General features: G+C 44.0%; 1 protein-coding gene across 1 annotated transcript in view; it reads right to left on the bottom strand.

Annotated features, from left to right (window-relative positions):
* Positions 1-1,862: 1,862 nt before the first annotated feature.
* Positions 1,863-26,429, bottom strand: part of Ccdc170 (coiled-coil domain containing 170) — a 68,771-nt gene continuing 44,204 nt past the window's right edge. Inside the window, exons 7-11 of the mRNA XM_051164351.1 lie at positions 22,074-22,274; positions 17,524-17,697; positions 14,446-14,688; positions 4,143-4,379; positions 1,863-2,057 (exon numbers count right to left, since the gene is read on the bottom strand). Of these exons, the coding sequence (XP_051020308.1) occupies positions 1,872-2,057; positions 4,143-4,379; positions 14,446-14,688; positions 17,524-17,697; positions 22,074-22,274 (1,041 nt within the window). The 3' untranslated portion in view covers positions 1,863-1,871. The remainder of the gene's footprint in view (positions 2,058-4,142; positions 4,380-14,445; positions 14,689-17,523; positions 17,698-22,073; positions 22,275-26,429) is intronic.

The following is a 26,429-nucleotide window of genomic DNA, read 5'->3' as shown; positions in this document are numbered from 1 at the left end:
AAATCCCAGTGGGATCTGTCAAAAGCTGGGTGTGATGGAAGAAATGGTTATAACTCCTCTTGGAGAGACAGGAAGATGGTGGAGCTTGGTGGCTGCCATCTTATCTCCAGGATCTGTGTGAGACTCTACCCAAAGGAAATAAGATGGAGAGGCACAGAGAACATACCTGAAGTTTCTGGCTTCTCATGCACACACAGAGGCACAGGCACCTGTACACATTTGTGCATATGTCTCTCTCCAGCTGTAGCCCTAGCTCTCTCAAACACATTTGCACAAAAATCAGAGACAACTTATAAATTTATATCTCATATATTTAAAATAAGATAAACTGCCCAAGAGAAAACAGTCAGTGATGCTAAGAATAAGGTCTTCTGAAATATATTTGTCCAACAGAAAGTTTGAAAGGGAAAAACTACTATCTACAGTAAAATCAATGCCATGAAAAAGTACCTTTGCTGGTAAGTGTATTTGGTGAATAAAATGGAAGAGGATTCATTCATCCTGTCAGGCTAGGCTTGCGTAAAAGATCTTAACTTTAGAGAACTGAGGTCAGCCCTGTTCAGACTTTCAAAAGCAGCATGCAAAGTAACCCGGAAGTGGTAGTAAAAACAGGCATGTTTCTCACCATCCCTCAGACTTCTGTGAGGGTTACTCAAATGAGTCCATTAAAAAAAAACAAAACAAAACAAAACAAAACTCTGTCACCTTTAGACGTCTCCTGACTGGATTTGTAGGGTTGCCTCCCTTCCTTTATGCCAACAATTCTTATTAGCCTCAAAACCAAGGAGAACCCGAGACTGAGATATAAGAGGTGCAGCATCTGTCTTACACATCCTGGCTCCCACTAACCATGGAGAGGGCTGAGTTAGTCCAGTTGTCTCAGGGCCCTGGAAACCATCTGAACAAATCTATTCAGATGTCACCATGACACTCTGACCTCATTGTTTCACAGTGTATGCATGGACTGGGATGTCATCCAGGAATCTATCAACAGGGTCAATTATTATGGTAAAATTGTATGCAGATAGATAGTTAATTTTTGTGTGGGGCTGGAGAGATGGCTCGGTGGTTAACAGCACTTGCTACTCTTACAGAGGACCTCAGTTCAGTTCCCAACACCCACATCAAGTCCCATACAACTGCCTGTAACTCTAGTACCAAGGAATCTGGCTACCTCTTATGATCTCTGATGGCACCTGCACACACACACACACACAGACAAAGTGTGTATGCACACACATACACAGGCTCACATTCATATACACAAGTGCGTGCACACACACATACACAGGCATGTATACAGAGACACATACACATAGTTGTGCATGCACACACACACACACACACACTAATATAATTTTAAATAATATTTTTCAGAAAACTTCTACACTTGGTTCTCTTAAGACTTAAAGTCATCAGTAACATTTCAGCTCGGATAATCTGTCATTCTAAACTCTGTGTTCACACGTCCCAGGGTAGGCATGAGTCAGGGGATTCCCGTGGGTCTCAATGTGCTAACTAATGAAGTAATCTGTAGTTTTAGTGCTTCGTATGATCTAGAACTGGCACTTTTTTACATTGATTTAGTGTGTGTGTGACAGTGTGTGTGTGTGTGTGTGTGTGTGTGTGTGTGTACACTTATGTTACGGAGCATGTGTTTGAGTTAGAGTGGAGCTTGCAGAGGTCAGTTCTTTCCTTTTATCATGTGGATCCCAGGGACTGAACTCAGGTTGTCGGGCTTGGTAGCAAGTGAGCCATGCCTCTGGCCCTTTGGGAGACTCTTTTTGTCTGTGATATACTGTCCCAACTTGAGAATTGGACCCAATGTCTTAGCTCCTCCCTCCAGGAGGCAAGACGTCAATGTAGACGTTCTAGTGGCACTGTGAGCAACTGCTTTGCTCAGCAGTCGCATCTTTGAGGCAGGCACAGGAAACACAGTGATGGTGATGGGACTCGATCAGTCTTTCCAGACATTTGATGATCTCATAGTCAGGGCGTGCGAGCGAGGTCAAGTTCAAGCCCAGTGTACTAGAAACCACCTCCCTGAAGTCCACCAACTGCAAGAGCAAGCACAGATACATTAGCTGGGAAAGAAAAGCATACCACCATGGCTGGGTCAAATGCAACAACAATAGCAAGAGAGGAAAACCCAGAATGGCACGAGGGAGGCAGATGACCCACTCTGGCCTGGGTTCTCTAAATTATGAATAAGTAGACTTGCCTGCTAAATGGCTTCTAAAGTCCCTGCAGGTTCCCCAAGCTTCAGCAATTTCATGATCTCTTGTGAGTCAAGTGGCCATGTGTGTGTTTGCTACCAAGTCAAGAACCCCAAGAAAACATTCAAGCCCTGGCCTCACTAAGTCTGTTCTGAAATCCTCGACAAGTGAATGACAGCTGAGGACGTGCTGCTCTGGGGCCTTGAAAGGTGCTACACAAATGTTAGGGTGAGCCTGCTGGTGAGTGATAAGCATCTCTGCATTGGGGTGTTAACCAGGCACTCAATTTCTGAAACTCAAAGAGAAAGAATGAGCTGATGAAAACAAGGAGGGCCTTCTCAGACCACCTTGCAAAGACTGCTGCCTCCACGTGTGCTTCTCCCGCTGGGCTGATCTGACATTGCTAGATGCCCATCAAGACGGGGAGAAGGAAAAGCAATGGTTAGAACGGGCACCACCTCTCTTCACATTCTTGTAGGGTGGTTTCTGTGGCCTTGGGCTAACCTACGCACAACAGGTGCATCTCGACAAGCCTTCAGGAAATACCCCCCATTTCAGAAAAGATGGGATCCAACCTGCAGGCGGATGGCCATCAGAACACCATCCAAACACGCCCTCATTCATCCCCAACTTCCTCCCCATGAACGGTCCAGCACGGGAGGTGAAAGGCTCTCTTACTTGCACACCTACCCCAGAAGGGTACGCTGAAACATAATTTTCACTGGGGTGGCAATACTGGCTTTGTGAGTTCATTAGGCTTCAATGAGATCATGATGGTGGGGTCTCCAAGACAGAATCCATGTCCTTATCGATGAATCCCCAGAGCTTTCACCTTCTGAGGGTTCCCGAAGATGCCATTCATAAACCTGATACCCCATCTGCTGATACCTCGACATTGACCCTCCAACCTGTAGACCTTCAGGAAATAACTGCCCTGCTTATGAGCCACCCTGATTCCCACACTTTGTTAAATGACCCAAATAGAGTAACGAGGCAGCCTAGTCTCCTCTCAGACTTTCCCACCCTCTTGGATGTTGCCAACACTCACAATTCCTGAGATGCTTTCTTCCTGAGAACCCTTGCTCTTAGAATTTGGCTCTTCCCGGCTCTGCCTGACACATGAGCCAAAGCAGAGTGGGGGAAAAAAATCCTAGGACCATATTCCATTCTCTGCCCTTTTCAGCTTCACACAGTGACATGCTAGTCAAAGGCAGCAGGGGTCAGACTGCCCGGGACAGAGTTCTTTATGTTCGACCTGATGTGCTCAGGAGATAAAATTCTCCTCCTTGCAATCAGCCAGCCAACGCGTACTTTTTTATGGCTTACATCTGCGCTTGGTCAACCATGAAGTCTGGGTGCCACTGTTTGAAATTGGAGGCTGTTTCCTGTAACAGACCTCTGTGGGAGATAAAGCTTCTCTGTGAAGTGCCAAGCCCTGCCTTACATGAAATGTGATGTGGCGATCTCCAGAGGCAATTATCAAACACAGCTTAAAACAACTCATTGCCACCAGGTGCTGGGCTTACACTGGCTTGCTACTGCTTTGAGAAGAACATTCTTTTTTTTTTTTTTTTTTTCTTTTTCCTTTCTTTCTTATAATGTATGCCATGCAATCATGAATTGCATTTCTTGGCTGAGAGACTCAGAATGATTTTTTGGCATGTCAAAAAGATGCTGGTGAGTGGGCAGGTCTGTTGAGAAGATAGAACTCTTCACAAATTGTGCGGGAAGAAATGTGTGAATGATGCTCTCATTGGCAGCACATATGCCACAGTTAGAATGGCACAGAGGAGGCAGGCACGGCCCTACCCACGGCTGGCATGCCAGCTCCCGAAGCACACACTGTTAAGTGTGTGAATACCCAATGAAGCTTCTGAGCCACCCATCATGTCCTGAAGAAGCTTCCACATGCAAACTTGTATCTACCTCCTGTTCTCGTATCTCCGCTTCTTCCAGGGATTTCTTCACGGACTCCAGTTCAATGATGGCCACCTCGATCATGGCCCTGGACCTGGCCTTGTCCACTTCAGCGTCCTCCATAGTACTTTCCAGTTCAGACTTGACCAACATAAGCTTTTTCTCCACTTGCTCCTTCATTTTCTCCAGCTCGTCTCGGGATTTATTTAAGTCTTCAATGGCTTTGGTCTGTTCCAAAGTTTTGATCTAAGAAGTCAAGAGAATGTCTTATCATTTCCCTGGCACTTCTCTAGGAGAACTGTATACAAAGTCAGTGGAGCTCACTTAACTTTTTTTATGAATAAAAAATATACTTCTATGGTGGCGCACGCCTTTAACCCCAGCACTCAGGGAGGCAGAGGCAGGAGCATTTCTATGAGTTTGAGACCAGTCTAGTCTACAAAGTGAGTGCAGGACAGCCAGGACTACAAGAGAAACCCTGTTTCAAAAAACCAAATAATAATAATAATAAATAATGATGATGATGATGATGATGATGATGATGATGATGATGATAATAATAATAATAATAATAATAATAATAATAATAATAATAATAATGTGCTACAAAGACCTTGCAAGACAGTAAGCTGGATGGACATGACATCAGTCACTACAGCTTATACACTATACAACACAGTGCTCTTAGTTAGGAAGTCAATCCAATAAAATTGCAGACACCACAGTTCTGGAGTGAGGTCGATAAAGTAAAGCTTGGGAGCAAGTTGGACTTTCCATGCTAGCCAGTGGGTCCCTGTGCCTGGCAGATAAACAACAGCAGTGGCAGAATGCCCACTCTTCTAATGGTGTCACAGGGGACTCCTCAGAAAGTCTCCCTCATTCCTGTGAGGGAGCTCTCTAGACATGAACACGAGGGAAAGAAAAATGTCACCAAATCCTATGCAGACGAAGGGCAGAGATGGTCCCCAGCTGGAGACTCACCCTAAGGCCTGACAAAACCCTAACAGACGTACTTTCCTTGTGAGTTTATTTAAGATCAAACCATAGCTGCTTATAAAAGAATTCAAATACGTAAGTGCTGCATCTCGCATAAATCCAGGGACAGACTCGACAGGGGAAGTGAGGGAATGAAGGACAGACAGACAGACAGACAGACATGCAAAAAAGCTGGGATCTGGCGGTCTGTGCTCTCTGCTAGAGAAACCTCAAGAGCCCAGAAGCTCAGAATTCTCATTACACAGATTGAACAGAGAAGCACACAGCTGGACAGAGAAGCACACAGCTGGACAAGAAAGTGGGTTATTTTATGCAATAAACAGGCAGGCAGGGGTACAGTGTACAGCTGCATCAAGGCGACAGGTTTGGCTAATCTTGGTAGAAGCAGTCTCTGTAGAGGAGCCCCCATCCAACTGTAAGCATCCCAGGGAAGAAAGCTATGGCGGACATTTTCTGGATGCACTGTCAACAGTCATGTGTGGACCGGAGAAGGGCTTGGCCATTCTTCCAAAAGTATGAAACTCTGGAGTGTGCATACATGACCCACACAATGGATGGACCATAAACACCTTGAGTGAATTAATCCAGACACAAAGAAAAATGCAATAAAATTCCACCTACATGTGAAACATGGAACAGGCTAACTCATCAAAGGCAACAAGGAAGTTCCCAGGGGGTGGAAAAAGGACAAAATGGGAGTCATTGTGTGACAGACACAGATTTTCAGTATGGGGTGATGGAAAAGTGCTAGAAATGAGTGACAGTGTAAGTTTTTACAGCCCTCTGGATTCACTCAATGCTGCTGAAATGTATGCCTAGTAACAGCTCAGCAGTTTATGGCATGTTCACTCACAGCAACCTTAAGGAAGCTGAAATAGTTTTTTAACTGCAAAAAGTTTTAAATGAGTATTAGAAATAAATACAAGCCAGGTATGGTGGCTGTGATGGCTAGTGTTGATTTCACACAGCATAGAATCACGTAGGAAAAGAGTTCCAATGGGGAATTATCTAGAATCAGACCGCTCTGTGAGTACAAGCGTACAGGAATGCCTCGATCACCATAACTGAGGTAGGCGGTACTACTACCTAGGCAAAGGATTCTAAGTATCTAAGAGTGGGAAATCAGGCTGAGCACAGGCAAGCGAGGAAGCATGCATTCATTTCTCTCCACCCTTGGCAGTGGATGTGATATAACCAGATGCTTCAAACTCCTGCCACTGTGACATCTGTGCAGTGATGGAGGGTATCTTGGAATTGTAAGCCAAAATTAACCCTTTATCCTCTAAGTTGTTTTTAGTTGGGATATTTTATCACAGCAACAGATATGAAGTTAGGACAGTGATGTACACTTTTAATCCCAACACTTAAGAAGTAGAGGCAGTAAGATCAGGAATTTTTGGGCCAGCCTTGTGCAGACGGTGAGTTCAGGTCAGTCTGGACTGCAAAAGAGCTTACCTCAAAAAAAAAAAAAAAAAACAGATAAATAAATACAAACAAGTTTCAAGACAATAACCACTAAGGTAGTTTAAAAAAAAAAACAATCACAAAACTTAGCAGAAAATTAGGGAATTAGAACACTCACATACTGGTGGGTGGAATATGAGATGGTATAGTAGTATGGAAGACACTTTGAACTGCTAAATATGACCCATCAATCCTGCCCATAGCTGTAAGGCTGAGAGAAGTAAAGCCATATGCCCACACAAAGGGTTGTATACAAAGTTGCTAGAGGCATGACTCATCATCATAAAAAGGGCTAACCCAATGTCCACCCAATAGCACCAACTGACAGAGATGGGGAAGACATAGTATAGCTACGCAAGGAAATGTGCTACAGAGCAACAGACAAGAACAGAGTGCTATGACAAGCAAGGACATGGAGGAACCTACAACCATCCTGACAAGAGAATAAAGCCAATCACCAAAAACCACATGATTATCTTCTTAGGAAAGACAGAGAGAAGATCTGAGGCTAGTGGGAAGGAAGAATAGGGATTTATAACTTACGGGTGCAGAGTTTCTTTCAGTGTGCTAAAAAACACTCCAAAATTAGATATTATCTGGATAAGTCTGTAGATAGGCTTTTTAAAAGCACGGAAGTGCATATGCTGAGATGGTAGCACTCTTTTGGAAGGTTCCAGAAGACTTTTAAGTGATGGAGGAAATTGGTCAGTAGAGGGAATGCTTTTCAAAGTTACACCTCCTCCTTGGCTCCCTCTTCTGAGTCTACTCCATATCCACCATAAGGTGAAGAAACCCCTCCTCAGACAAGTCTTCCACGAGCTCCCGCCGCCACAGTTTCTACAGTTGTCCACCAAGTAACTGCAAACTAAAACTCAGAAACTGTGAGCCAGATGCTTCTCCCCTTACATAAGTTACTCACATCAACCATAATCAATTTGGACCACAGTGACAGTGGCACACGGGGTGAAGAGGTGACTCTCAGGAAGGGACTAAATTATCTGCAGATCAGAATGCTGACAGAAAGTCAAGGAAGGGAGAGACCACAATAAAACTGGGCCACCAGTGGAGGCTGCAGCCAGAGGCTAGCATGGTCCCCTGGTGCTGGTCTTAGGGTGCTGATAGGTGGCACAAGGTGGCCTGATCTAAGGTTCTCAGTATCTTCCTTAGAAAGCAAGAGGAAGGCTAGAAGCTCTTCAAGACATGATTTGGAGGGAATGTGACAATTTGAGATAGGCATGAGTGTCTAGCATGACAAGACTTACCCTACTGGTCTAAATTAAGGAGATCTACATCAAATGCCTGCTGCTAAACTCATAAACCAAAAGCCAGTGTCACAACTTTCTAAAAGTCCAAATTTAAAAAATATATACAAATTGCTTTTGCTGTGGTCTGAATGCTTGTGCCCGCCAAAATGTCTACATCTTAACTCCCGAGGCGATACTGTGAAAGAGCGGGGCCTTTAAGCGAACCGGTTGCATTTCAAGGGGAATAGATAGCTGTGATGGTTTGGATAAGAGTAGCCCCCACGGGCTCATATATAGTGAATGCTTAGTTACTAGGGAGTGGACCGCTTAGACAGGATGGAAGGATTAGGAGGTGTGGCCTTGTTGGATGAAGTGTATCACTAGGGGTGGACTTTGAGGTTTGTGTTTACATTGAAGAAAGAAAAAAAAAGCCCAACTTGGGCCCAGGTGTGCGTGCGTGCGCGCGCGCGCGCTCTCTCTCTCTCTCTCTCTCTCTCTCTCTCTCTCTCTCTCTCTCTCTCTCTCTCTCTCTCTCTCTCTCTCTCTCTCTCTGCCTGTGGATTAGAATGTAAAGGTCTCGGAAATTGCTCTTACACCTGTCTGCTTGCTGCCATGCTCCCACTATGATGATAATGATTACGCCCCCCAATTAAAAGCTTCATTTTTCAAGAATTGCCTTGGTCATGGTGCCTCTTCACTGTGGTAGAACAGTGACTAAGATGTCCTTATAGCAAACAGAAACAAGGCATTGTATTCCCTCATAAAGCAGGTAGCTTCCTTGATCCCTTATACCATATGGGGACACAGCTAAGAGAAGTCTTATAAGAACCAGGAAACCAGACTGAGCAGACATCAAGTCTGCTGGTGCCTTGCCCGTGGGCCTCCCAGCCTCTAGAACTCTGAGAACTATATCTCTGTTGTTTATAAGCCACCCAGCTTTGTGGCATATTGTTATGACACTCAGAGACTAAGATATTTTTCTAGACAGCAAGAGGCCTCTAGACAGCTTGGCCTCATAGGCACTGAACCAGTCCTGTAGGGGTGATACATACTGTCCTGGGACTCTGACCACAGCTGTGAACTTACAGTCTGGAAGTCAAAAGAACACTTTCTACAGCTCTGGGAATATACAGAAAATAAGACGCCAGCCACTGGGGTGAGGGCAGCATAGAAAGAGGGTGAGTGAAATGGGGAAGCAGGTACTTAAGATGAGGCATGCACAGGTCTGCAGGAGCCGTGGTGATGACTCATGGATCCCATGTTGTTAAAAATCACTTTTGGAAAGCGATTTCCTGTCAACTCCAGTGTGTCTTAATGCTAATTCCTAAGTATGCTGCTGACTCCATTGTAGTGAGAATATCTCTATTCTTAACAAAAACCTTGGGGAAGTATTAAGGGGTGGTGTGCCAGAATGTACGCAAAGTCGTCCCCCCCCCCCCCAAGATTCAGCTTTCTGTTGCGAAGGAAAAAGCACACTGAAATGTCTACCAGAGGTGACAGGTCACAGCTTAAGAGGTGAGCTGTAGACAGTCTTAATGAGAAGAAAGGGCAGATTCTGAATGACCAGAGGCTTTAGCACAACTCAGAAGTGCTTCGTTCTTGCATAGCTTAGGTCCCAAAGGAACAACAGACAGATGAGCATACATCTACACTGAGTGATCTGGATGCTCAAACGGAGAAACCGCAACACCCAGAAGCTCAGCATGAACAGAGCCGTGAGGTTGTTGCATCCTGCTGAACATGGAGGCCAGGCTATCACACACAGATACACAGGGAGGCAGAGTTCCTATATACCAGGGACTAGGGAGACAGCTGTATGTACTCTCAGTAGGAACACGCTCTGTCGGGGGTCGGGGAGAGGGGGCAGTCTTCAGCCATAAACATCCAGGGAGAGAAAGCTACAGTGGGCATTTTCACTCTGACCACAGAATGGCTTTCCTCTCTCTCAGCCTCACCAGGGACAGCTTTACCACTGTGTGGACTGAGGCATTAGGGTCACTGAGATGCCTGTGTCAACCACACACATTCACTCAGGATGTCATTGGTCCCTAAGCAGGGCACTGCTTGGAGTCTTGTCAGGGGACAAAAGACAAGGAAGGGAGCGCCAAGTCGAGCCACCAGAACAGAGCTGGGAGGCAGCAGAAATGACGGACAGCAGATTCCTGGGAGTGGGGTGGGACTAAATTGGCTTCTTAATCCTCCTGAGGGACCTTCTCAGACTAGCCCAGAGTTCAGCAAGCAAGCCACTGGCCTCTAATTTTCCTCCAGCAGGACAGAACTGGCCATAAACAAGATTGATATACCATCAAGAGTCCTGCCAGGACCGGGAAGGTTCCCAGGGTGGTGCTCGGGGTAAACACTGTGTGCTATCTGCTTCCGGGGGGGGGACAAGAACTGTGAGATCCTGTGGGCAATTCTCTCTCATACAGAAGTGTCAAAGGCCCAGAAAGGAAAGGTGATTAAATCTAAACTCTGAAGTGTCGGCTGATCCTAGGGTCCAAGTCTCCAGCTGCATTTGTTAAAGGCAGTGCACTTAAACAAACTAACAAAACCCTGGCAGGCGCCAAGCTGAGTACATGGGTCTCTGCATGAAGTGAGGCTGCAGTGTTCTAGGGCAGCAGGCCTCAAATCTTCCTAATGTGCAGACCCTTTCATAGAGGTCCTCATGTTGTAGTGACGCCCCAAATGACAAAATTATTATTTTTTTGCTACTTCATAACTGTAACTTTGCTACTGTTATGAATGATAGTATAAATATGTAAATAATCCTATTGGGTTAGGCAACCCTGTGAAAGGGTCATTCACTCCCTGCGGGGGGTTGGGGGGGGGTGAGAGGAGGTCACAACCCAGAGGTTGAGAACCACTGTTCTATAGTCCCACTGGCCAGAACAGATGCTATGTCCACAAGTTATGTGGGAAGACTTACTCCGCAGTCTCTTCTCCCTCTTAGTCCCTCATAGGCTACATTATGGGAGCTGGCAGCGCAGTTACCCTCACCCCAAAATGCAAGTGCCCTGTTCAATGTGCACAGTGAGGCAAGTCGGGAGGAGGCCTGGGGCACTGAAGAACAAAGCTGACTACAGAGAAAAGAAGCAAGGACTATGCTGGCTGGTGGGAGCCTTCCCCCCCACTCCCTCGTGAGGAAGGAACATGGGGATCAGCTTCCATATGGGGGATAGACAGGGAAAGTCAGAAAGAGAAAAAAGTTTTGCCTTTAGCCGAAGGCTACTGTCTGCTCTGGTGTTTTCTTGGGAGACCACGGAGAAGGCGCTAATGCATTTCCCTGGGTTTTGGAGCTGATTTGGAGCCACAGCTCCTACCAGGGTTAGGGCATACGCTACAGGCTGACAGCTAATGCTCTCTATCAGATACTTAATCTTCCATTGTTTCTCGATGGGCAGAATTAAGACCTACTCCACAGGCTGACCTCATTTAAACAAAGGCAGGAGACTAGGTTCTGGCCAATGGAGACACAGAGCTGTCGTATCATTCCCAGGAAAGAGCCAGCAGGTTGTCTCTCAGGCCTTCCTCCCGGCTGGTACCTGGAATGAGGCTGGAGCTCCAACAACTCTGTGGGGCTAAGAGTTAGCTCTTGGGATGAAAGAGGACGAAAGCACAGGCTAGGATGCTCAAGTTGAAATCAGAATGAGCCAGGCTTTTGATAGTCATCGAATGGCCCTTCTAAATGTGCCACGTCTACTTCCATGTACACACACACACATACACACACACACACACACACACACACACACACACACACACACACACACACGCACATGCACGCATACATGCACGCACACACACAGGCACTGCTGAGGATTTTCCATGAGGCCCAAGCATACACATGCAAGGCAAGCACACTCCACTGGTTACCATCCCTGTTCCTTGATTCTTCTCAGTGAAAAAGCAATTAACATCCTTCCCGTGTGAGCCACTGACACCATGGGTTGTTTCTATATGTTCCATAGAAACTGACCATTGGCTGGGGCAGGCGGTGAAGTGTCTGACCATAGGGAGGTTACACAAAACCTCTTCTACTGCTTCTAGAATTCTGCCACATGACTTCAGAGCCTGCATTTGTTCATAAGGTGATAGCCACGCCCAACAGTCACACTACTTTAGTAATCCCAGGTTAATGAGAAAAGAACAAGGGCAGGGTTAATGCATAAGTCATACGTCCGTGCAGACTGAAAGCCAAACTATGTCATCATGTGTACAGGGGCTTCACATGAGGAAAAGGAATCAGGTGGTAGCAAAACACATTCCATCACACAGGGAAAATCCATAGGCAGGAAAAAACCGAAACTGCATCCCACGTTCCTGTTAATGGTGATTTTAGTGAAATTGCATCATTGCTGATTAATATCATTACTTTTCTAGTTTGAGTTTTAATACTTTGATTTCTAAATTGGTTTTGGTTTCATGATGGCTAAAAATGTAATGTAATTAACAAAGCTATGTAGTCTTAGTGTCTTATGTACATGACATCATAAATTATTGTAAATTTAACACAAGAAGGGAGAACTATGCAAAAATAGCTTGGTCTTTTGAAAAATATTTCTATAATATTTAAGTCTGCATGCCAAGATAATTTTCAACAGCTTAAGAATGAAGAGTTCATCTGGAAAGGTTTTGTTTTCCTTGGTCTAGAACTCAAGGAAGATCTTAATACATGGGCCTTGACCTGAGCCATGGTGTTCACCCTTACAAGGGGACATTCAGATGACCTTAGCCATGGTGTTCACCCTTACAAGAGGACATTCAGATGACCTGAGCCATGATGTTCACCCTTACAAGGGGACATTCAGATGACCTGAGCCATGGTGTTCACCCTTACAAGGAGACACTCAGATGACCTGACCCATGGTGTTCACCCTTACAGAGGGACACTCAGATGACCTGACCCATGGTGTTCACCCTTACAGGGGGACACTCAGATGACCTGAGCCATCATGTTCACCCTTACAAGGGGACACTCAGATGACCTGAGCCACAGTGTTCACCCTTACAAGGGGACACTCAGATGACCTGAGCCATGATGTTCACCCTTACAAGGGGACACTCAGATGACCTGAGCCATGATGTTCACCCTTACAAGGGGACACTCAGATGACCTGAGCCACGGTGTTCACCCTTATTTGTCAACAGACAAGGGACTGTACATGAAAGCTAGAACACAGATGTTCATAGCTGCTTTACTTGTAACGGCCCCGAAGTAGAAACAATTGCAATGTCTACTAGTTGCTAAGGGGACAAACAGAAGCTGGTGCGTCCATGTGGTGGATTACTATTCACCCATCCAAAGGAATCACAGTGGTTAGCGTCATCTGTCAACTTGGCGGGGACACTATGTCCAGAGAGTTGGTAAATGGTGCTCTCCATGTTTCCTGAAGGGTGTTTGCAGGTAAGATTAAAAATAGGTCTATTTTCTTGCTTTTGTTTTACTCTGCTGAGACAGCCTCCCACAACGGAGGCCTGGATGTCCTCAAATACATAATCCCCCTGCCTCCAGCCTCTGCGATGCTACAAACCTACTTCAAAGCAGACTGTGCTAGCTAGTGTGGTTAGATGCCTTCCAATCAAATGAAGCGGCAAGTACAAGAAAGTAAATAAGTAAATAAAATAAGCCTCCCCTGAACAAGAGGGAAAGCGCTAAGCAGAAGTCTAGAACTATGTCAGATAGGAACTGCAATGGTGCCTGTGCATCTCCCTCGTCTGTGGGCTTCTCTACAGTGCGCCTGTGTACTGGCTAGTTTTATGTCACAAGCTAGAGTCATCAGAGAGGACGAAACCTCAATTAAGAAAATACTTTCATAAGGTCGCCTGTAAGCAAGCCTGTGGGACATTCTCTCAATTGGTGATTCATGGAGGAGGGCCCAGCTCACTGTGGGTGATGCCATCCCTGGGCTGGTGGTCCTGAGTGCCATAAGAAAGCAGGTTGAGCAAGCCATGAGGACCAAGCCAGTAAGCAGCACCCCTCCATGGCCTGTGTGTCAGACCCCGCCTTCAGGTTCCTGCCCTGACTTCCTCTGATGATGAGCTGTGAGGGGATGCGTACACCAAACACACCCTTTCCTCCCCGACTTGTTTTTGGCCATGTGCTTGATCAGAGCAATAGTAACTCACACTAAGACAGTATTCTAATTCGCAGTAAATAGAGTGTCTATTTTCTTTATTCCTCCTAAACAAATTCCTGTCTAGCAAAGACTTCTTCTGCAAGAAGACACTTGTGTCTCTTGATCCATCAGACTATTGAGATGATGGATCCCCCAGAAGTGGGACTTCAGAATCTCACACAGAGAGAAGAAAAAGGCCCCAGGCACTTGTCAGACCACTTACAGGATGAGACGTCACACACTGAGCCATCTCCACAGCCCATGATTTTTTTCCTTTCCCATTTGAGGCAAGGCCTCATGTAATCCAGGCCGGCCTTGAACTCTCTATATATAACCAAGAGTGACTCTGGACTCCTGATCTGCCTGCTTCTACCTCCCAAGTGCTGGTATTGTGAGCACGCACACCTGTGCCCAATTTGAGGCTGTTGGTCCTCTGTGTGTGTTTTGATGGGCAATGGCAGAGAGTAACGGAGAAAGGAGTCACACACTTGCCTTGAGTTCACTGGTATCAGCCAGTTTGGCTTTAAGCTCAGTGTTGTGTTCCTGACACACACTCAACTCCTTCTGCATCCTCTCGACTTTCTTCTCCAGCTTCCTGATGGTGAGATGGGCCTCGTCCCTCTCCACTGCCAAGGCTGACCGCGCCTGCGTCTCCTGCTGCAGCTGGGCAATTTTCTGCCGGAGGAGGTTCATATGCACTTCTTTGCTCTCCAGCCTTTCTTTCTGAGTCTTTAGCTGGTTAGATACAAATGAATTTTTTTTTTTTTTGAGGAAAATAATTGAACAGTCAGTAAATATAAATGAATTACTCAGATAATGTCGATTTTTATCTGCACTTCAATGAGACTCATTTGCAAACCATCAAAAAAGGTCACTGGGTTCCATTCCCTGATTGAATTTTTTTATTCGTATTTTTTCCAAGAATTAATTTTGTAGCTACAAAGTATGGGACAAAAGAGCCCCAGAAAATGTGAAAAGAAGTCAGTTCTCCCAGCTGCTTCATCCAATATTCTGTGCCTCATAATAAAAATGTAAAATTACTTTTAAGATGAACAAAATAGGCTTATCAAGAGCAGAATAAGTAGAATATAATAAGACACAGACAAAATCCTCTCCAACCCTCAGTGGCCACGCTTCCTGCACCGATGGTTTCTGAAACAAGAGAGGTCCCACATCATACTGAAAACCTGCCCTAGCTAATCTGAGCCCTCTAAGAACTTGGCTGAGCAGCTCCCGGGATGAGGGTTGATACAGTCTTACAGATGGATGTGCCCAGGAGACTTTTAAGGAAGCTTTGTTTACAAACTTCAACTCTCAGAAACAGACTTCCTGAAGATTTTGCTTCTTTGAACTCTTTGTGTTGTGCCAGGCTCATGAGCTCCTCCAATTAAGCAGGGACGTAAGTGATGTCTTGGAACATCACTTAGGTTGCCTATCCAATTGATGAAGGGAATCAGAGTGGTTTGTAGAAATCGACTCTGAGGGGAAAGAGACTCCTGGGCTCTGACTGTCACTTCGATGGGCAGAGAATAAATCCAGCAGCTCCGTCATTGGCCACAAACACTGGGGGGAGGGGCAAGGTATTAAGACCGAACTGTCGGATGCTCAGGCTGAAGACTGTAGAATTACTTCTCGTTATTTCCTAAGTGTTCCAAGGTGAGAGGACAAAAACTACGTTGCTTTTCTTGCCTATCCATAACAGCTGTGTCCACACCTGGGCCACGCCTTTAAAACCCTTTCTGGGATTTCTCTAACCAAATCCCTTTTAATATTTTTGAATAACGGCTTCATTTATTCTCTGAAATTTTCACACATGTATACAATACATTTTGATCATACTGAAACTTCAGTCTACCCACCTCACTCAGCCTCTTCCCTACTCTCCCCAGGCCCGCCGCCCACCTCCTCCTGACCTCAAGCCCTCTGTCCTATCACTTTATCACCCTCATTATTACTATTACTCCTACTTCCTTCCTACGGAATCCAATTACTGTTAACTGTGTTCCAATGAGTGTGGGACCAGGCAATTTTTCTAATACATTTTTATTTGTTGCATGTATGGGGGCGGGGAAGCACATGTATGCCACGGCATGTGTGTGGTGTGTGGAGGTCACAGAACACATGTGGGAATCCATCGTCTCCTTCTATCTTGTGGATACCAGTGACCTAACCCAGCCTGCCCCCAAGTCCCCTTCTTGGGCCACCTCAAGTCCAGTAGCATTCTGATTCAAATGTTCACTGATAAATTCTGTACACTGGTAATTTTAATGATGACATAATCCTTAAGAAGAAACAGCCTCGGATAGTAACAGAGGAAACTCAACTCTCTGAGGAGAAGTGAAGAAAAGAATGGTGGCCCGATTCAACATCCCTGATGGCAATAAGGTTTTCTGTTTTCTCTCTCAAAATTAAAAATAAAAAAAAAAAATAATAATAAAATTCTTCCAGACACAGTGATCTGGGGGTAAAGGCTAAGTGAGAAATTTCCACTTATTATATTTCACTCTCGGGGCTAAGAGATGGCTCAGAGGTTAAGAGCACTAATTGCTCTTCCAAAGGTCCTGAGTTCAATTCCCAGCAACCACACGGTGGCTCACAGCCATCTATAATGAGATCTGATGCCTTCTTCTGGTGTGTGCAGGTGTACATGCAGGCAGAATACTGTGTACATAATAATAAATAAATAAATCATTTTCTTTAAAAAAAAAAAAAAAACCTTCACTCTCCTGTGGTGTATATGCCATTGCTGTCTTATGAAGAAGCAAACAGAGAAGCACATGATTAGACCCTGGTTACACAGTCTAGCAGCATCCAGGGACCCAGCTGTGACGCAACGTACAGCCACTACACAAAATGGTTCTCCTAAGAAATATTACAAGAACGCATCTGTGTTTCCTTCTCTCTCTCTCTCTCTCTCTCTCTCTCTCTCTCTCTCTCTCTCTCTGATGCTGATAATTCTATAACTAATAATTATCCTTTATCCCTTCTATTTGTTCACTCGTTCATTTGCTCTGGACCATTTCTAACTCAGCCTTTGACTGGATGAAAAGTGAGCCCGTCCCTCTGTGCTTTCCAGCTCAATAGAACTGGTAGCTGCAGCGCTGCTCAGTGCTCCCAGCTTTGCTTCTCGCTCAAAGGAGCAGAAACTATGGGATTTAATGGCCGTGTCTGCAAGTCTCTCTTGCAACCAGGTTTGGTCATGAGAATTGCAGCCATGGTATAAACATAACTTCAGCTAGCATCTTCCAGCATCTTCTTTACAAGACATCGCTTGCATCTTTGGCCTCCCTCTTCTTCCCGTCCTCCAACTTCTGCATGAAACATAGACAAATGGCTTAATGCACCATGGGGATAAAGACCACTGCAGGGATGGGCAGCTCAGAGGCTGAGGGGAGCCTGATAGGTCCACTCATCTCATCTTCAGACCATAGAATTGAGACTCGGATTCTAAATACATACTTTTATAACATGCTTCTTAAACACACTGAACATGGCGAGAGAAAGCCATTTTAATACTTGTGATCTGCAGAAGTTTCTTGTCTCAGTACTGCAAAGGGCAATGTTCCCTACCTTTCTCTGTAAGTTGTGAGCGATGGTCTTGTTTTCAATGACAGCATTGCTTTCTAGGCGGACCAACTGCGCTACCCGGGCTAAAACTGCATCCAGACGCATGTCAAAGCCAAGTTCCGCAGCTATGTGGCCCAATTTCATTTTCTCTGAAAGCTGGTCCAGAAACTTCAGATACTAAACCCAGAAACAAAAATGAAATGGGACACGGGAGTTAATGCGTGGGCTCGCCGGACCCATCTGGTTCTCACAAGCTCAGGTGGTCCTCTTTAAGGCCATTCCGGAGCCTGGATTTTGACCCCAGGATTTGGTAGTGATTGTTTGAACCATCTTCCTGTCCAAACACTCTGGGCTTTCCTGGCCCAGAACCTTGACATCAGCTTATTCGTAAACACACTTCTTAGTCCTGCCATATGACAAATGAGCTATTTCCCTTAATTCCACCACGGTCTCTCTCTCTCTCTAAGAGTCTTGGCAAAAAGCCATTGCAACCTTGGCCCTCCCAGGATGTCCCATCACTTAGCAAGCACTCCAAAACCAAAGTCCTCCATATATACACAAAAGCTAGACAATAGTTAATGGGTTGTTTTTTAAGTTAAAGTGATTTAACAAGGCTGGACAGCGCTCACTTGGTAAGATATTTGCAGTACAAGTGTGAGGATCTGAGTGTGAGCCGCAAAGCACACGTTTGAAACAGATGCCACTGAGTGTGTTTGTAATCCCAGCATAGGGAGGGAGAGACAGGAGTATGCCTTGGATTCACTGTGGCCAAATGAGTAAGCTTTGGGTTCAGTGAGAGACCCTATCTCAAAAAATAAGGCCAAGAACAACTGAGGAAGACACACATTTTCAATCTTTGGCCTACTCACAAATGCACATGAGTGCATGCGTACACACACACACAAGAGGAACTGCATAGAAGAAGTCACAGTTTGCACTCTTTTAAATATCTGACTTATTTTTATGTGTGTTTTTGCCCTTGTGTAAGTATGTATGTATGTGTGTGTGTGTGTGTGTGTGTGTGTGTGTGTGTATGTATGTATGTATGTATGTATGTATGTATGTATGTATGTACGGGCAGCATGTGCATGCAGTACCTGAGATGACTAAAAGAGGGCACCAGGTCCACTAGAGCTTGAGTTACTACAGACATGTGTGAGCTACCATTTGTGGGTGGTGCTGACCAGGCCCTCTACAAGAACAGCAAGAGCTCTTAACCCTTGAATTTCTCTAGCTCCCACAGTTCATATTTTAATAGACTAAACTTCTACAAAGCTTAAAGGTCATTCTTCATTTGGCTCCTATACTTTATCTGAGCATGCTCAAACACAGAAGTGCTAAGTGTGTGTAGATGACTGCATTGATCCATCAATGAACTTGCTTTATGGTAACTGCAGGATTTGGGGGGTCTATCTCTGATATTTCCTTCTCATTGCAGCAACTTCTCAGCAACTGGCACTTTCAGGCAATTAGATGTTGAAATGAGTGTAATTTCTTGCCGCTTACATGTATCAGCTTAAATCCTGCAACTATCTATATTTTAGTCACCCAGATGAAATTATCTTTAAGTGTATATTTTCCAGTTTTGTTAAGTAGCATACAGATAAATAGAATTTAATCATCTGTAGAAGCTACAGTAACTACCAGGCTAGCATCATTCACTATGCTTTGGTACTACAATTTTATATCTGTGCTGTCACGCTGTCACTTCTACGTCGCTCTCCCTTTGGGATTTTATTTAGTCTCCAATCTGTGCTTGAACATAACCTAGGTGCTGTTGGTTGTATTTTGAGTGGAGGAATATACTTATGGCCATATATCAGCAGGATTAAAATAATGAATGTGGCCATGCTACCAAAAGCCATTTACCAGAAGCAGAAGTCAATGCAATCCCCATCAGAACTGCAACACAATTCCTTGCAGAAACTGTTTCCATATGGAAACACAAAAAAACCCAGGATAGCTAAAAACAATCCTGGATAATAAAAGAACTGCTGGAGGTACCACCATCCTGATCTCAAGTTGTACTACAGAGCTATAGAATGAAAACTAGAGCTATAGGAATAAAAACTGCATAAAAACAGACATGTTGACCAATGGAATTGAATTGAAGACCCAGAAATAAGTAAATATACCGATGGACACCTGATTTTTAACAAAGAAGCCAGAAATATGCACTGGATAAAAGACAGCACTTGTAACAAATGACGCTAATGAAACTGTATGGATGCATGTAGAATAATGCAAATAAACTTATACTTATGACTTTGCAGAAAACTCTACTCCTTGAACTATTGTTCAAAAACCTTAACATAATGCCAGATACATTGACTCTGATGGAAGAAAAAGTGAGGAATTGTATTGAACTCACTGGCACAGGAAAAGACTTTCTGAACAGAGCACCGATATCACAGGCACTAACTCCAATTAATAAATGAGACCTCAGGAAACTGAAAAGCTTCTGTATGGCAAAGGAAACCATCATTCACACAACCTGGCAGGCTACCAAATGGGAAAAGATCTTTACCAGTTACATATCGGATAGAGGCTTATTTTCTAAAATTAAAAAATCTTTTCCCAGCCAGGCATAGTGCAGCAAGCCTTTAATCCTAGCGTTCGAGAGGCAGAGTCAGGTGGATCACTGTGAGTTCAAGGCCAGCCTGGTCTACAAAAGCAAGTCCAGGACAGCCAAAGCTACACAGAGAAACCCTGTCTCGGGAAAAAAAAAAATCTTTTCCTGCTTTCATGTATGGCCCGATTACTCCACACACTGCCTCCACAACAGGCAAGAGATTCTGTTAGAGGTTGGTCTGATGTATTTTGATGCTAATTACCGCTTGCAGTCTCTGTGCCCCACCATGTACCTTGCCAAGGAGCCTAAGCTCTTTGACCAATAAAAGGCCATCACACGTGGGCAGGGCAAATGGAATAGGAGTGACTAAGGTTCCCAGGCTTTGTGGAGACAAAGAGAATATTTGGGGAAGGGGAAGAGAAGGAACAAGGAGACTGGGCCATGGCTTAGGTGGAGGAAAAGCACATGGCTGGCGTGGTTGGAGATTTGGCCCAGATGATGTTAATTAGCAAATATTTGGGATTATGGATGGGAGGCAGCTAGATAGAAATTATTAGAAGCAGATGGCACAGGATTGGCAGGTATCCCATACCTGCCCCACTATGGGAAGTAGTTTAGGGGATTAATATCTGCCCTGGCCCAGGTTAACTAAGGCTGTTTTAAAATATAGCCTATGTCTATGTCTTCATTGATTGTTAGCGGGTTAGAAAATACTGATGTAATAATAATTATAGGCCTGATAATAAACATTATTAGGCCATACTGATAAATGAACAGCAACAGGATTCAGTTGGGAACACAGAGTAAGTGCCTCTTTCAAGGACCTTAACTAGCCTATAAAATCACAGTTGAGGGAGCTGGAGGAATGGCTCAGCCGTTGCACTGTTCTCAACACCCATTCAAGTGACTCACAACTGCCTCTAACTCCAGCATTAGGCAATCAAATGCCCTCTGCTGGCCTCCTCCAGCACCTACACTCATGTGCACAGACCCATACTCATACATAATGATTAAAAGTAAAAAAATTTTTTTAGATTGCAGTTGATGGAAAACTTTTTTATTTCTTCTTTCTAATTTTTTGGGGGTTTGTGGTAAGCTATCACTCTATGTTCCCCAGAATGGTTTTCAATTCACTATGTAGCCCAAACCATTCTCAATCTGCACTACTGTCTTTAAAATCTTTAACTTTTTAGAAACAAAGGGTTGCTGTGTGTTTTACTCGCGTGAATCATAGGTTAGCATGAATTAGAGAGCATGCATTCTACTCTATGCTGTACAAGCCTAGATTATATTTAGCACTTAATCTCTGTGCGACTTCCCTTTCAATTTTACATGAACTTGCTCTTAGTGCTTGCGTCTGTGAAAAACTCACTGTGGACATAATTAGCTTGTATAATTTGCCTTCATAATTTGCTTTCATAACTGAGAATTACTTTGGCATAATTTCAATTAAGACTAACGATAAATTTATATGGAAAGGAAAGAGAAATCAACCTGCACGAAGATAGCATTTCTAAGGCTTCATGCCTTTGTGTAAAGTGTATCCCGACAGCACCAGCCTCTTCCCCCACTATAATCCCACGTATCCTTCATAGATAAACTGAACTATATCCTCTCTTGTAAAATCTTATCATTACCCAGAAACGTCTACAACATATATGATATACACACATATATATATTCCTATCTCCTCTAACACTGAGCCTTTAATAATAGAAACTATGCATCATATATACTTCAGCCACTCAAAAGCTCCCAATGTCTCAGATAGTGGACATGCAATAAATACACACTAGGTTTAAACTGGATTGACAATCAAGGGATCTCTAAACAACAGAAAGAGACTTATTATTCCGTGGGATTTGCTTGTAACTCAAGACATGATCAGTCTAAACACTGCCAAATTCAAAACATCCTCAGGTAGAATTTTAGCCCGTGACTAACAGACGCTTGCACCATGGACATGCCAACCAATTATTACTTTTTGCTTCTCAAGATTCAAGTTGTCTCTCGAGACGTCTCCAGAAAGCAGCTCTCCCTCCAGGTCACGCAGCTGACCCTGAAGAGTGTCCAGCTTCTTTTCTGCCTCACGGGCCCTCTGTAGGGCTTTTTGATGAACCTCAGATCCACTCCCCAACTGTTCAACAAGCTCTGAGACTTGGGCCTCGAGCTGGGAGACCATCTGGAAACAGAGACAGAGGCAACAAAGTGTTCAGATCCATCACTCCGTCCAAGAACCATAGCCACTATGACACATATTTCCAGATTCCTTGTAAAAAAAAAAAATGATGTTTAAAATAGGCCATTTGAAGCTGTGTTCTCCTCTGCTTGAAATAAGCCTGTATTTGTTTTCAAACTGATAACGGTGGATGTTTTTCATTTTTCCATAATTCTTTCAACAAGTTTAGTCAATAAGTATTTATAGATAACATTTACTTACCTCCAAAATTGTTATTGACTTAGAGATTTCAAAGCTAAGCAGGATGGAAGAAAGTTCAGACAAAAAGTAATTTCAAGAGCCACAAAAATATCATTTCCCTAGAGAGATTTTTTTTTCAGACATACAGTTGATTAAAGATGACATGGTGAACTTATCATGAGAAGCAGCCTAGAGGTGTTATTGGGAATTCCAGCGCAGAGAGACCGTTTTCTTTTATTTAGCCTTCTAATGAATACTGGTTATTCATGTCCCAGACTTCAGCTGTATTAATTATAAACTAATATTATCATGTTAGTATCTGAAAGGTCAAATTCTTTTTAATATGGTGACACCAAAAATCATCCCAGTATTTACATCCTTCCCAGGAATTCCCCTCTTTCATTTTGGTCATCCCATCCCCCAAAACAAAAAGCAAAATCACAGATTTAAAGTGCACTTTCAGACCACCCACGTTGATTTTTCTGAATTCAGTTTTTGGAAAATGCTGAGCACAATAAAATTGGGATAAAACACTAGTAAGTGAATATGTTTTCTTTTGTTTTTGGAAGCAGAAAGGAAAAGAGTAATAGATGTTTACATAGCACTACAGTGCCGCCCTACAGTGCTAATCGCCTAGACAGTTTTAGGTTTTTTACAGTCTGAATCAAGAACAGAAAACAGGCTTTGCTGTTTTCCTAGTCATCTATACAAACATGCTTAGTGCAAAACACTGAATTTTTTTGAAACAATATTTAATTTGACTCACATTCTGACACACAATGAAGAACCAATAAGCATAGATTAGGAAAGAAAGTCCACATTTACTTGAGTTTTCATTCATCTCTATATAATATAATACAATATAATAAATATGTATTGTAAAATGTTCATTAAGGGCCAAAATTATGAATTCGAAAAAAAAAACAACTTCCATGATCCTCCAGAGACCACTGTTATTTGTTTGTTTAAAATAATGTATTAATTTTATATTATTAAGATCTAATCAAGCTTAAGTCATGTATACAACTTCCTGTCTTTGTTTTTACCTAGTAATGGTTTAAGCACCATTTTATGCCATTCATAATCAGTAGTATTTCAATGGTTGCATGAAGAATCTGTCATGAGGGGCCAGAGAGGTGGCTTGGTAGCTAAGAGCATTTGTTGCTTTTGTAGAGGACCAGGGTTCAACTCTCAGAGCCTACATGGTAGCTCCCTACTATATGATCTGACCCCAGTCCCAGAACCCACTGACCTCTTCCAATCTCAAAGGTACATATACATACACGTGTAGGCAAGACACTCATACCTAGAGACGCAGAGCTGGGAATACAAGTCAGTTTACAGCATGTGCCTAGCCTCCGAGACTGGCTTACAAAACAGTCTCAGCACTGGAAGATAGAAGCAAGACAGGGAAGTCAGAAGCTCCAGGCCTGCCTGGTCTACATGAGACCATGCCGCAATGTCCCCACCCTTGGCCCAAGCATTCCCATACATGAAAGAAAAATGTTTCTTCTGGTGATTAAAGCTGGCTAAACACCCGACAGCAAACAGGTGGTGGATCCAGGTCAGTGAAGAAGGCCGGAGGCTAGTCAACTACTTGTTCCAGAGCGGACCAAAGCAATAGCTGAAAGAAGTCAGACCAAACAAACTAAAATCTCCTTCTATGCTTTACGGCTTGCAGGGTGCCAAGCCCATAATATAACTCATGATTCTATACCAGTATCTGATGGTAAGTTACTCAGAGCCATATTTGAGGAATTGTTTTTCCCGGGGAAGTATTTAATATTATTACAGAGCAGAAGATTCTGACAGGCCTCGATCCACATTTTTAGCTCTTAGAGCTCTTCAGAATGTATGGAATGTGCTACCTGAGAGTCCAGGGTCTAGAGTGACGCAGAGAGCTGAGGCCTCTCCCAATCTGCCCCATCACGCTACCAGCAGCTGTGCTGGGAGTTCAGCATGGTGTGCCCATTACTGTCATCACTATTTGCACTCCAAAGTCTGGGGTCAACCGATCATATGTTCTTTCCTTAAAGAGTGTTCTTAAACCTGCAGAAACTTCCCTCTGTCGACAAGATGTGATGGCCCGTGCCTACAATCCTAGCACTTGAGAGGTAGAGGAGGCAAGACAATTAAGACATCATTGGCTACGAAACTCCATGGCCAGCCTGAGCTATATGAAATCCCATCTCAACTGGACACATTTCTTTCCTTTTTTTATTGATTGATTTACTTTTTATTTATTTTATGTACGTTGGTGTCAGATCCTCTGAAACAGGAGGGACAGACAATGTGAACTGTCATGTGGGTGCTGGGAATTGAATCCCAGGTCCTTTGGAAGAACAGTCAGTGCTCTTAACCACCAGTCAGAACTCTCTCTACAGAAGAAAATGAGGGACAAAAGCATTTGAGTCAAAGCCAAGAGAACCCTGCCTGCATTCCACCTGTGTGGACTCAAGGATGCTCCAAAGAGCCTTGAAAAGCCAATGCAAGCCACTTTGAAGAAGACAAGTAAGTGGACAGTTGAACTCTTCAGAGCAAATCAGAGTCTGAGGTCTATCCTGGAGCAGGGAACTGGGGCCCTTCCCAATCTGCCCTGTCACAAAGCTGAGCTTCCGAAGCTAGGCTAGGCGTCAGGGCACACAACACACCCAGGTTTTTTTCATAACTAAATTTACAAAATGGTATTCAAATAAATTAACAGTGCAGCTGACTCCATTCTTGCCAACACCAGATACCAGTTGCCTGGGTGTTCCTAGCCAAACTGTAAACCTGTTGTTTTTCACACCAAGACATCTAAAGAACCAACAGACTTTTCCTTCTTCCATTCTTCCTTCCTGTTGTTGTCTGAATGCACAGGTGATGGTCTGAGGGTTTCTCTGCTGAGGATGTAGGGGGCTGGAAGAGGGGGCATCACAAGAAACACAGCCTCAATCTGGTTAATTAAACAGATAATTATTAATTCACTACTTAAAGATAGTTTGCACTTCAGCAAACTATCCTCCAAAGTGAAACAACAGAGATTGGGGGAGGGGTAGGTAAAGTCATAATGTACCTTCTGAGGTAAGTCACTTCCAAAGGACAGAATTGTTGGTCTCCCCAGAGAGTTCTTTTGCTCAGAAACTCTACCAAACAACAACCCCAGAGCACTGTGGCTGGGAAAAGCCTCCTGGGTCACCAAAGACCTGCCATCTTGTGGACAGAAACAACTTTTTCCCTTTATTGAAATAGTATCTTTCAGTTTAGAAGTTATCAGCCAGCAAGGCTTAATTTAACATCAACCAGGTTCCCGTTCCTTCATGTCAGCATGTGTGATAAACAACGTTGACTAGCTAACCAGCTCCCTCCCTCTTTGTTCAAGGCAACCTTTGTTATGGGCTAATGTGGTACCAGAAAAAAAGGTAAGTTAGTTTAACCCAGGACCTCGGAATGAGGCTTTGCAGAGAAACCAAGTTACAGTCAGATTATTGGGGTAAGATCTGATGTCTTTTTTGTTTCTTTGTTTTGTTTTTTTTTGGGGGGGGGTGGGTTTGTTTTGGTTTGGTTTGGTTTGGTTTGGTTTGGTTTTGGTTTTTTGGTTTGGTTTGGTTTGGTTTGGTTTTGGTTTTTTGAGACAGGGTCTCTCTGTGTTAGCCTTGGCTGTCCTGGACTCACTTTGTAGACCAGGCTGTTCTCGAACTCACAGAGATCCACCTGCCTCTGCCTCCCCAGTGATGGGATTAAAAGCGTGCGCCACCACACCTGGCTTTGTCTGCTGTCTTTATATAAGGGAGAAACTTTAATGCAGAAACAGACATATATAAAAGGAAGATACGGAAGATACCGTAAGAACAGGGAGAGAAACTGTGCATTGCTCAGGGAGGGCCTGGGGCCATCAGACGCCAAGTCAGCTGCGAGAACAGAGGAAGCAGCCCAAAC

This window comes from Acomys russatus, chromosome 21 (assembly GCF_903995435.1).
Source record: "Acomys russatus chromosome 21, mAcoRus1.1, whole genome shotgun sequence".
NCBI classification, from domain to species: domain Eukaryota; kingdom Metazoa; phylum Chordata; class Mammalia; order Rodentia; family Muridae; genus Acomys; species Acomys russatus.
Note: the sequence above shows the minus strand (reverse complement) of the source record. Positions and strands in the feature narration are given on the sequence as shown.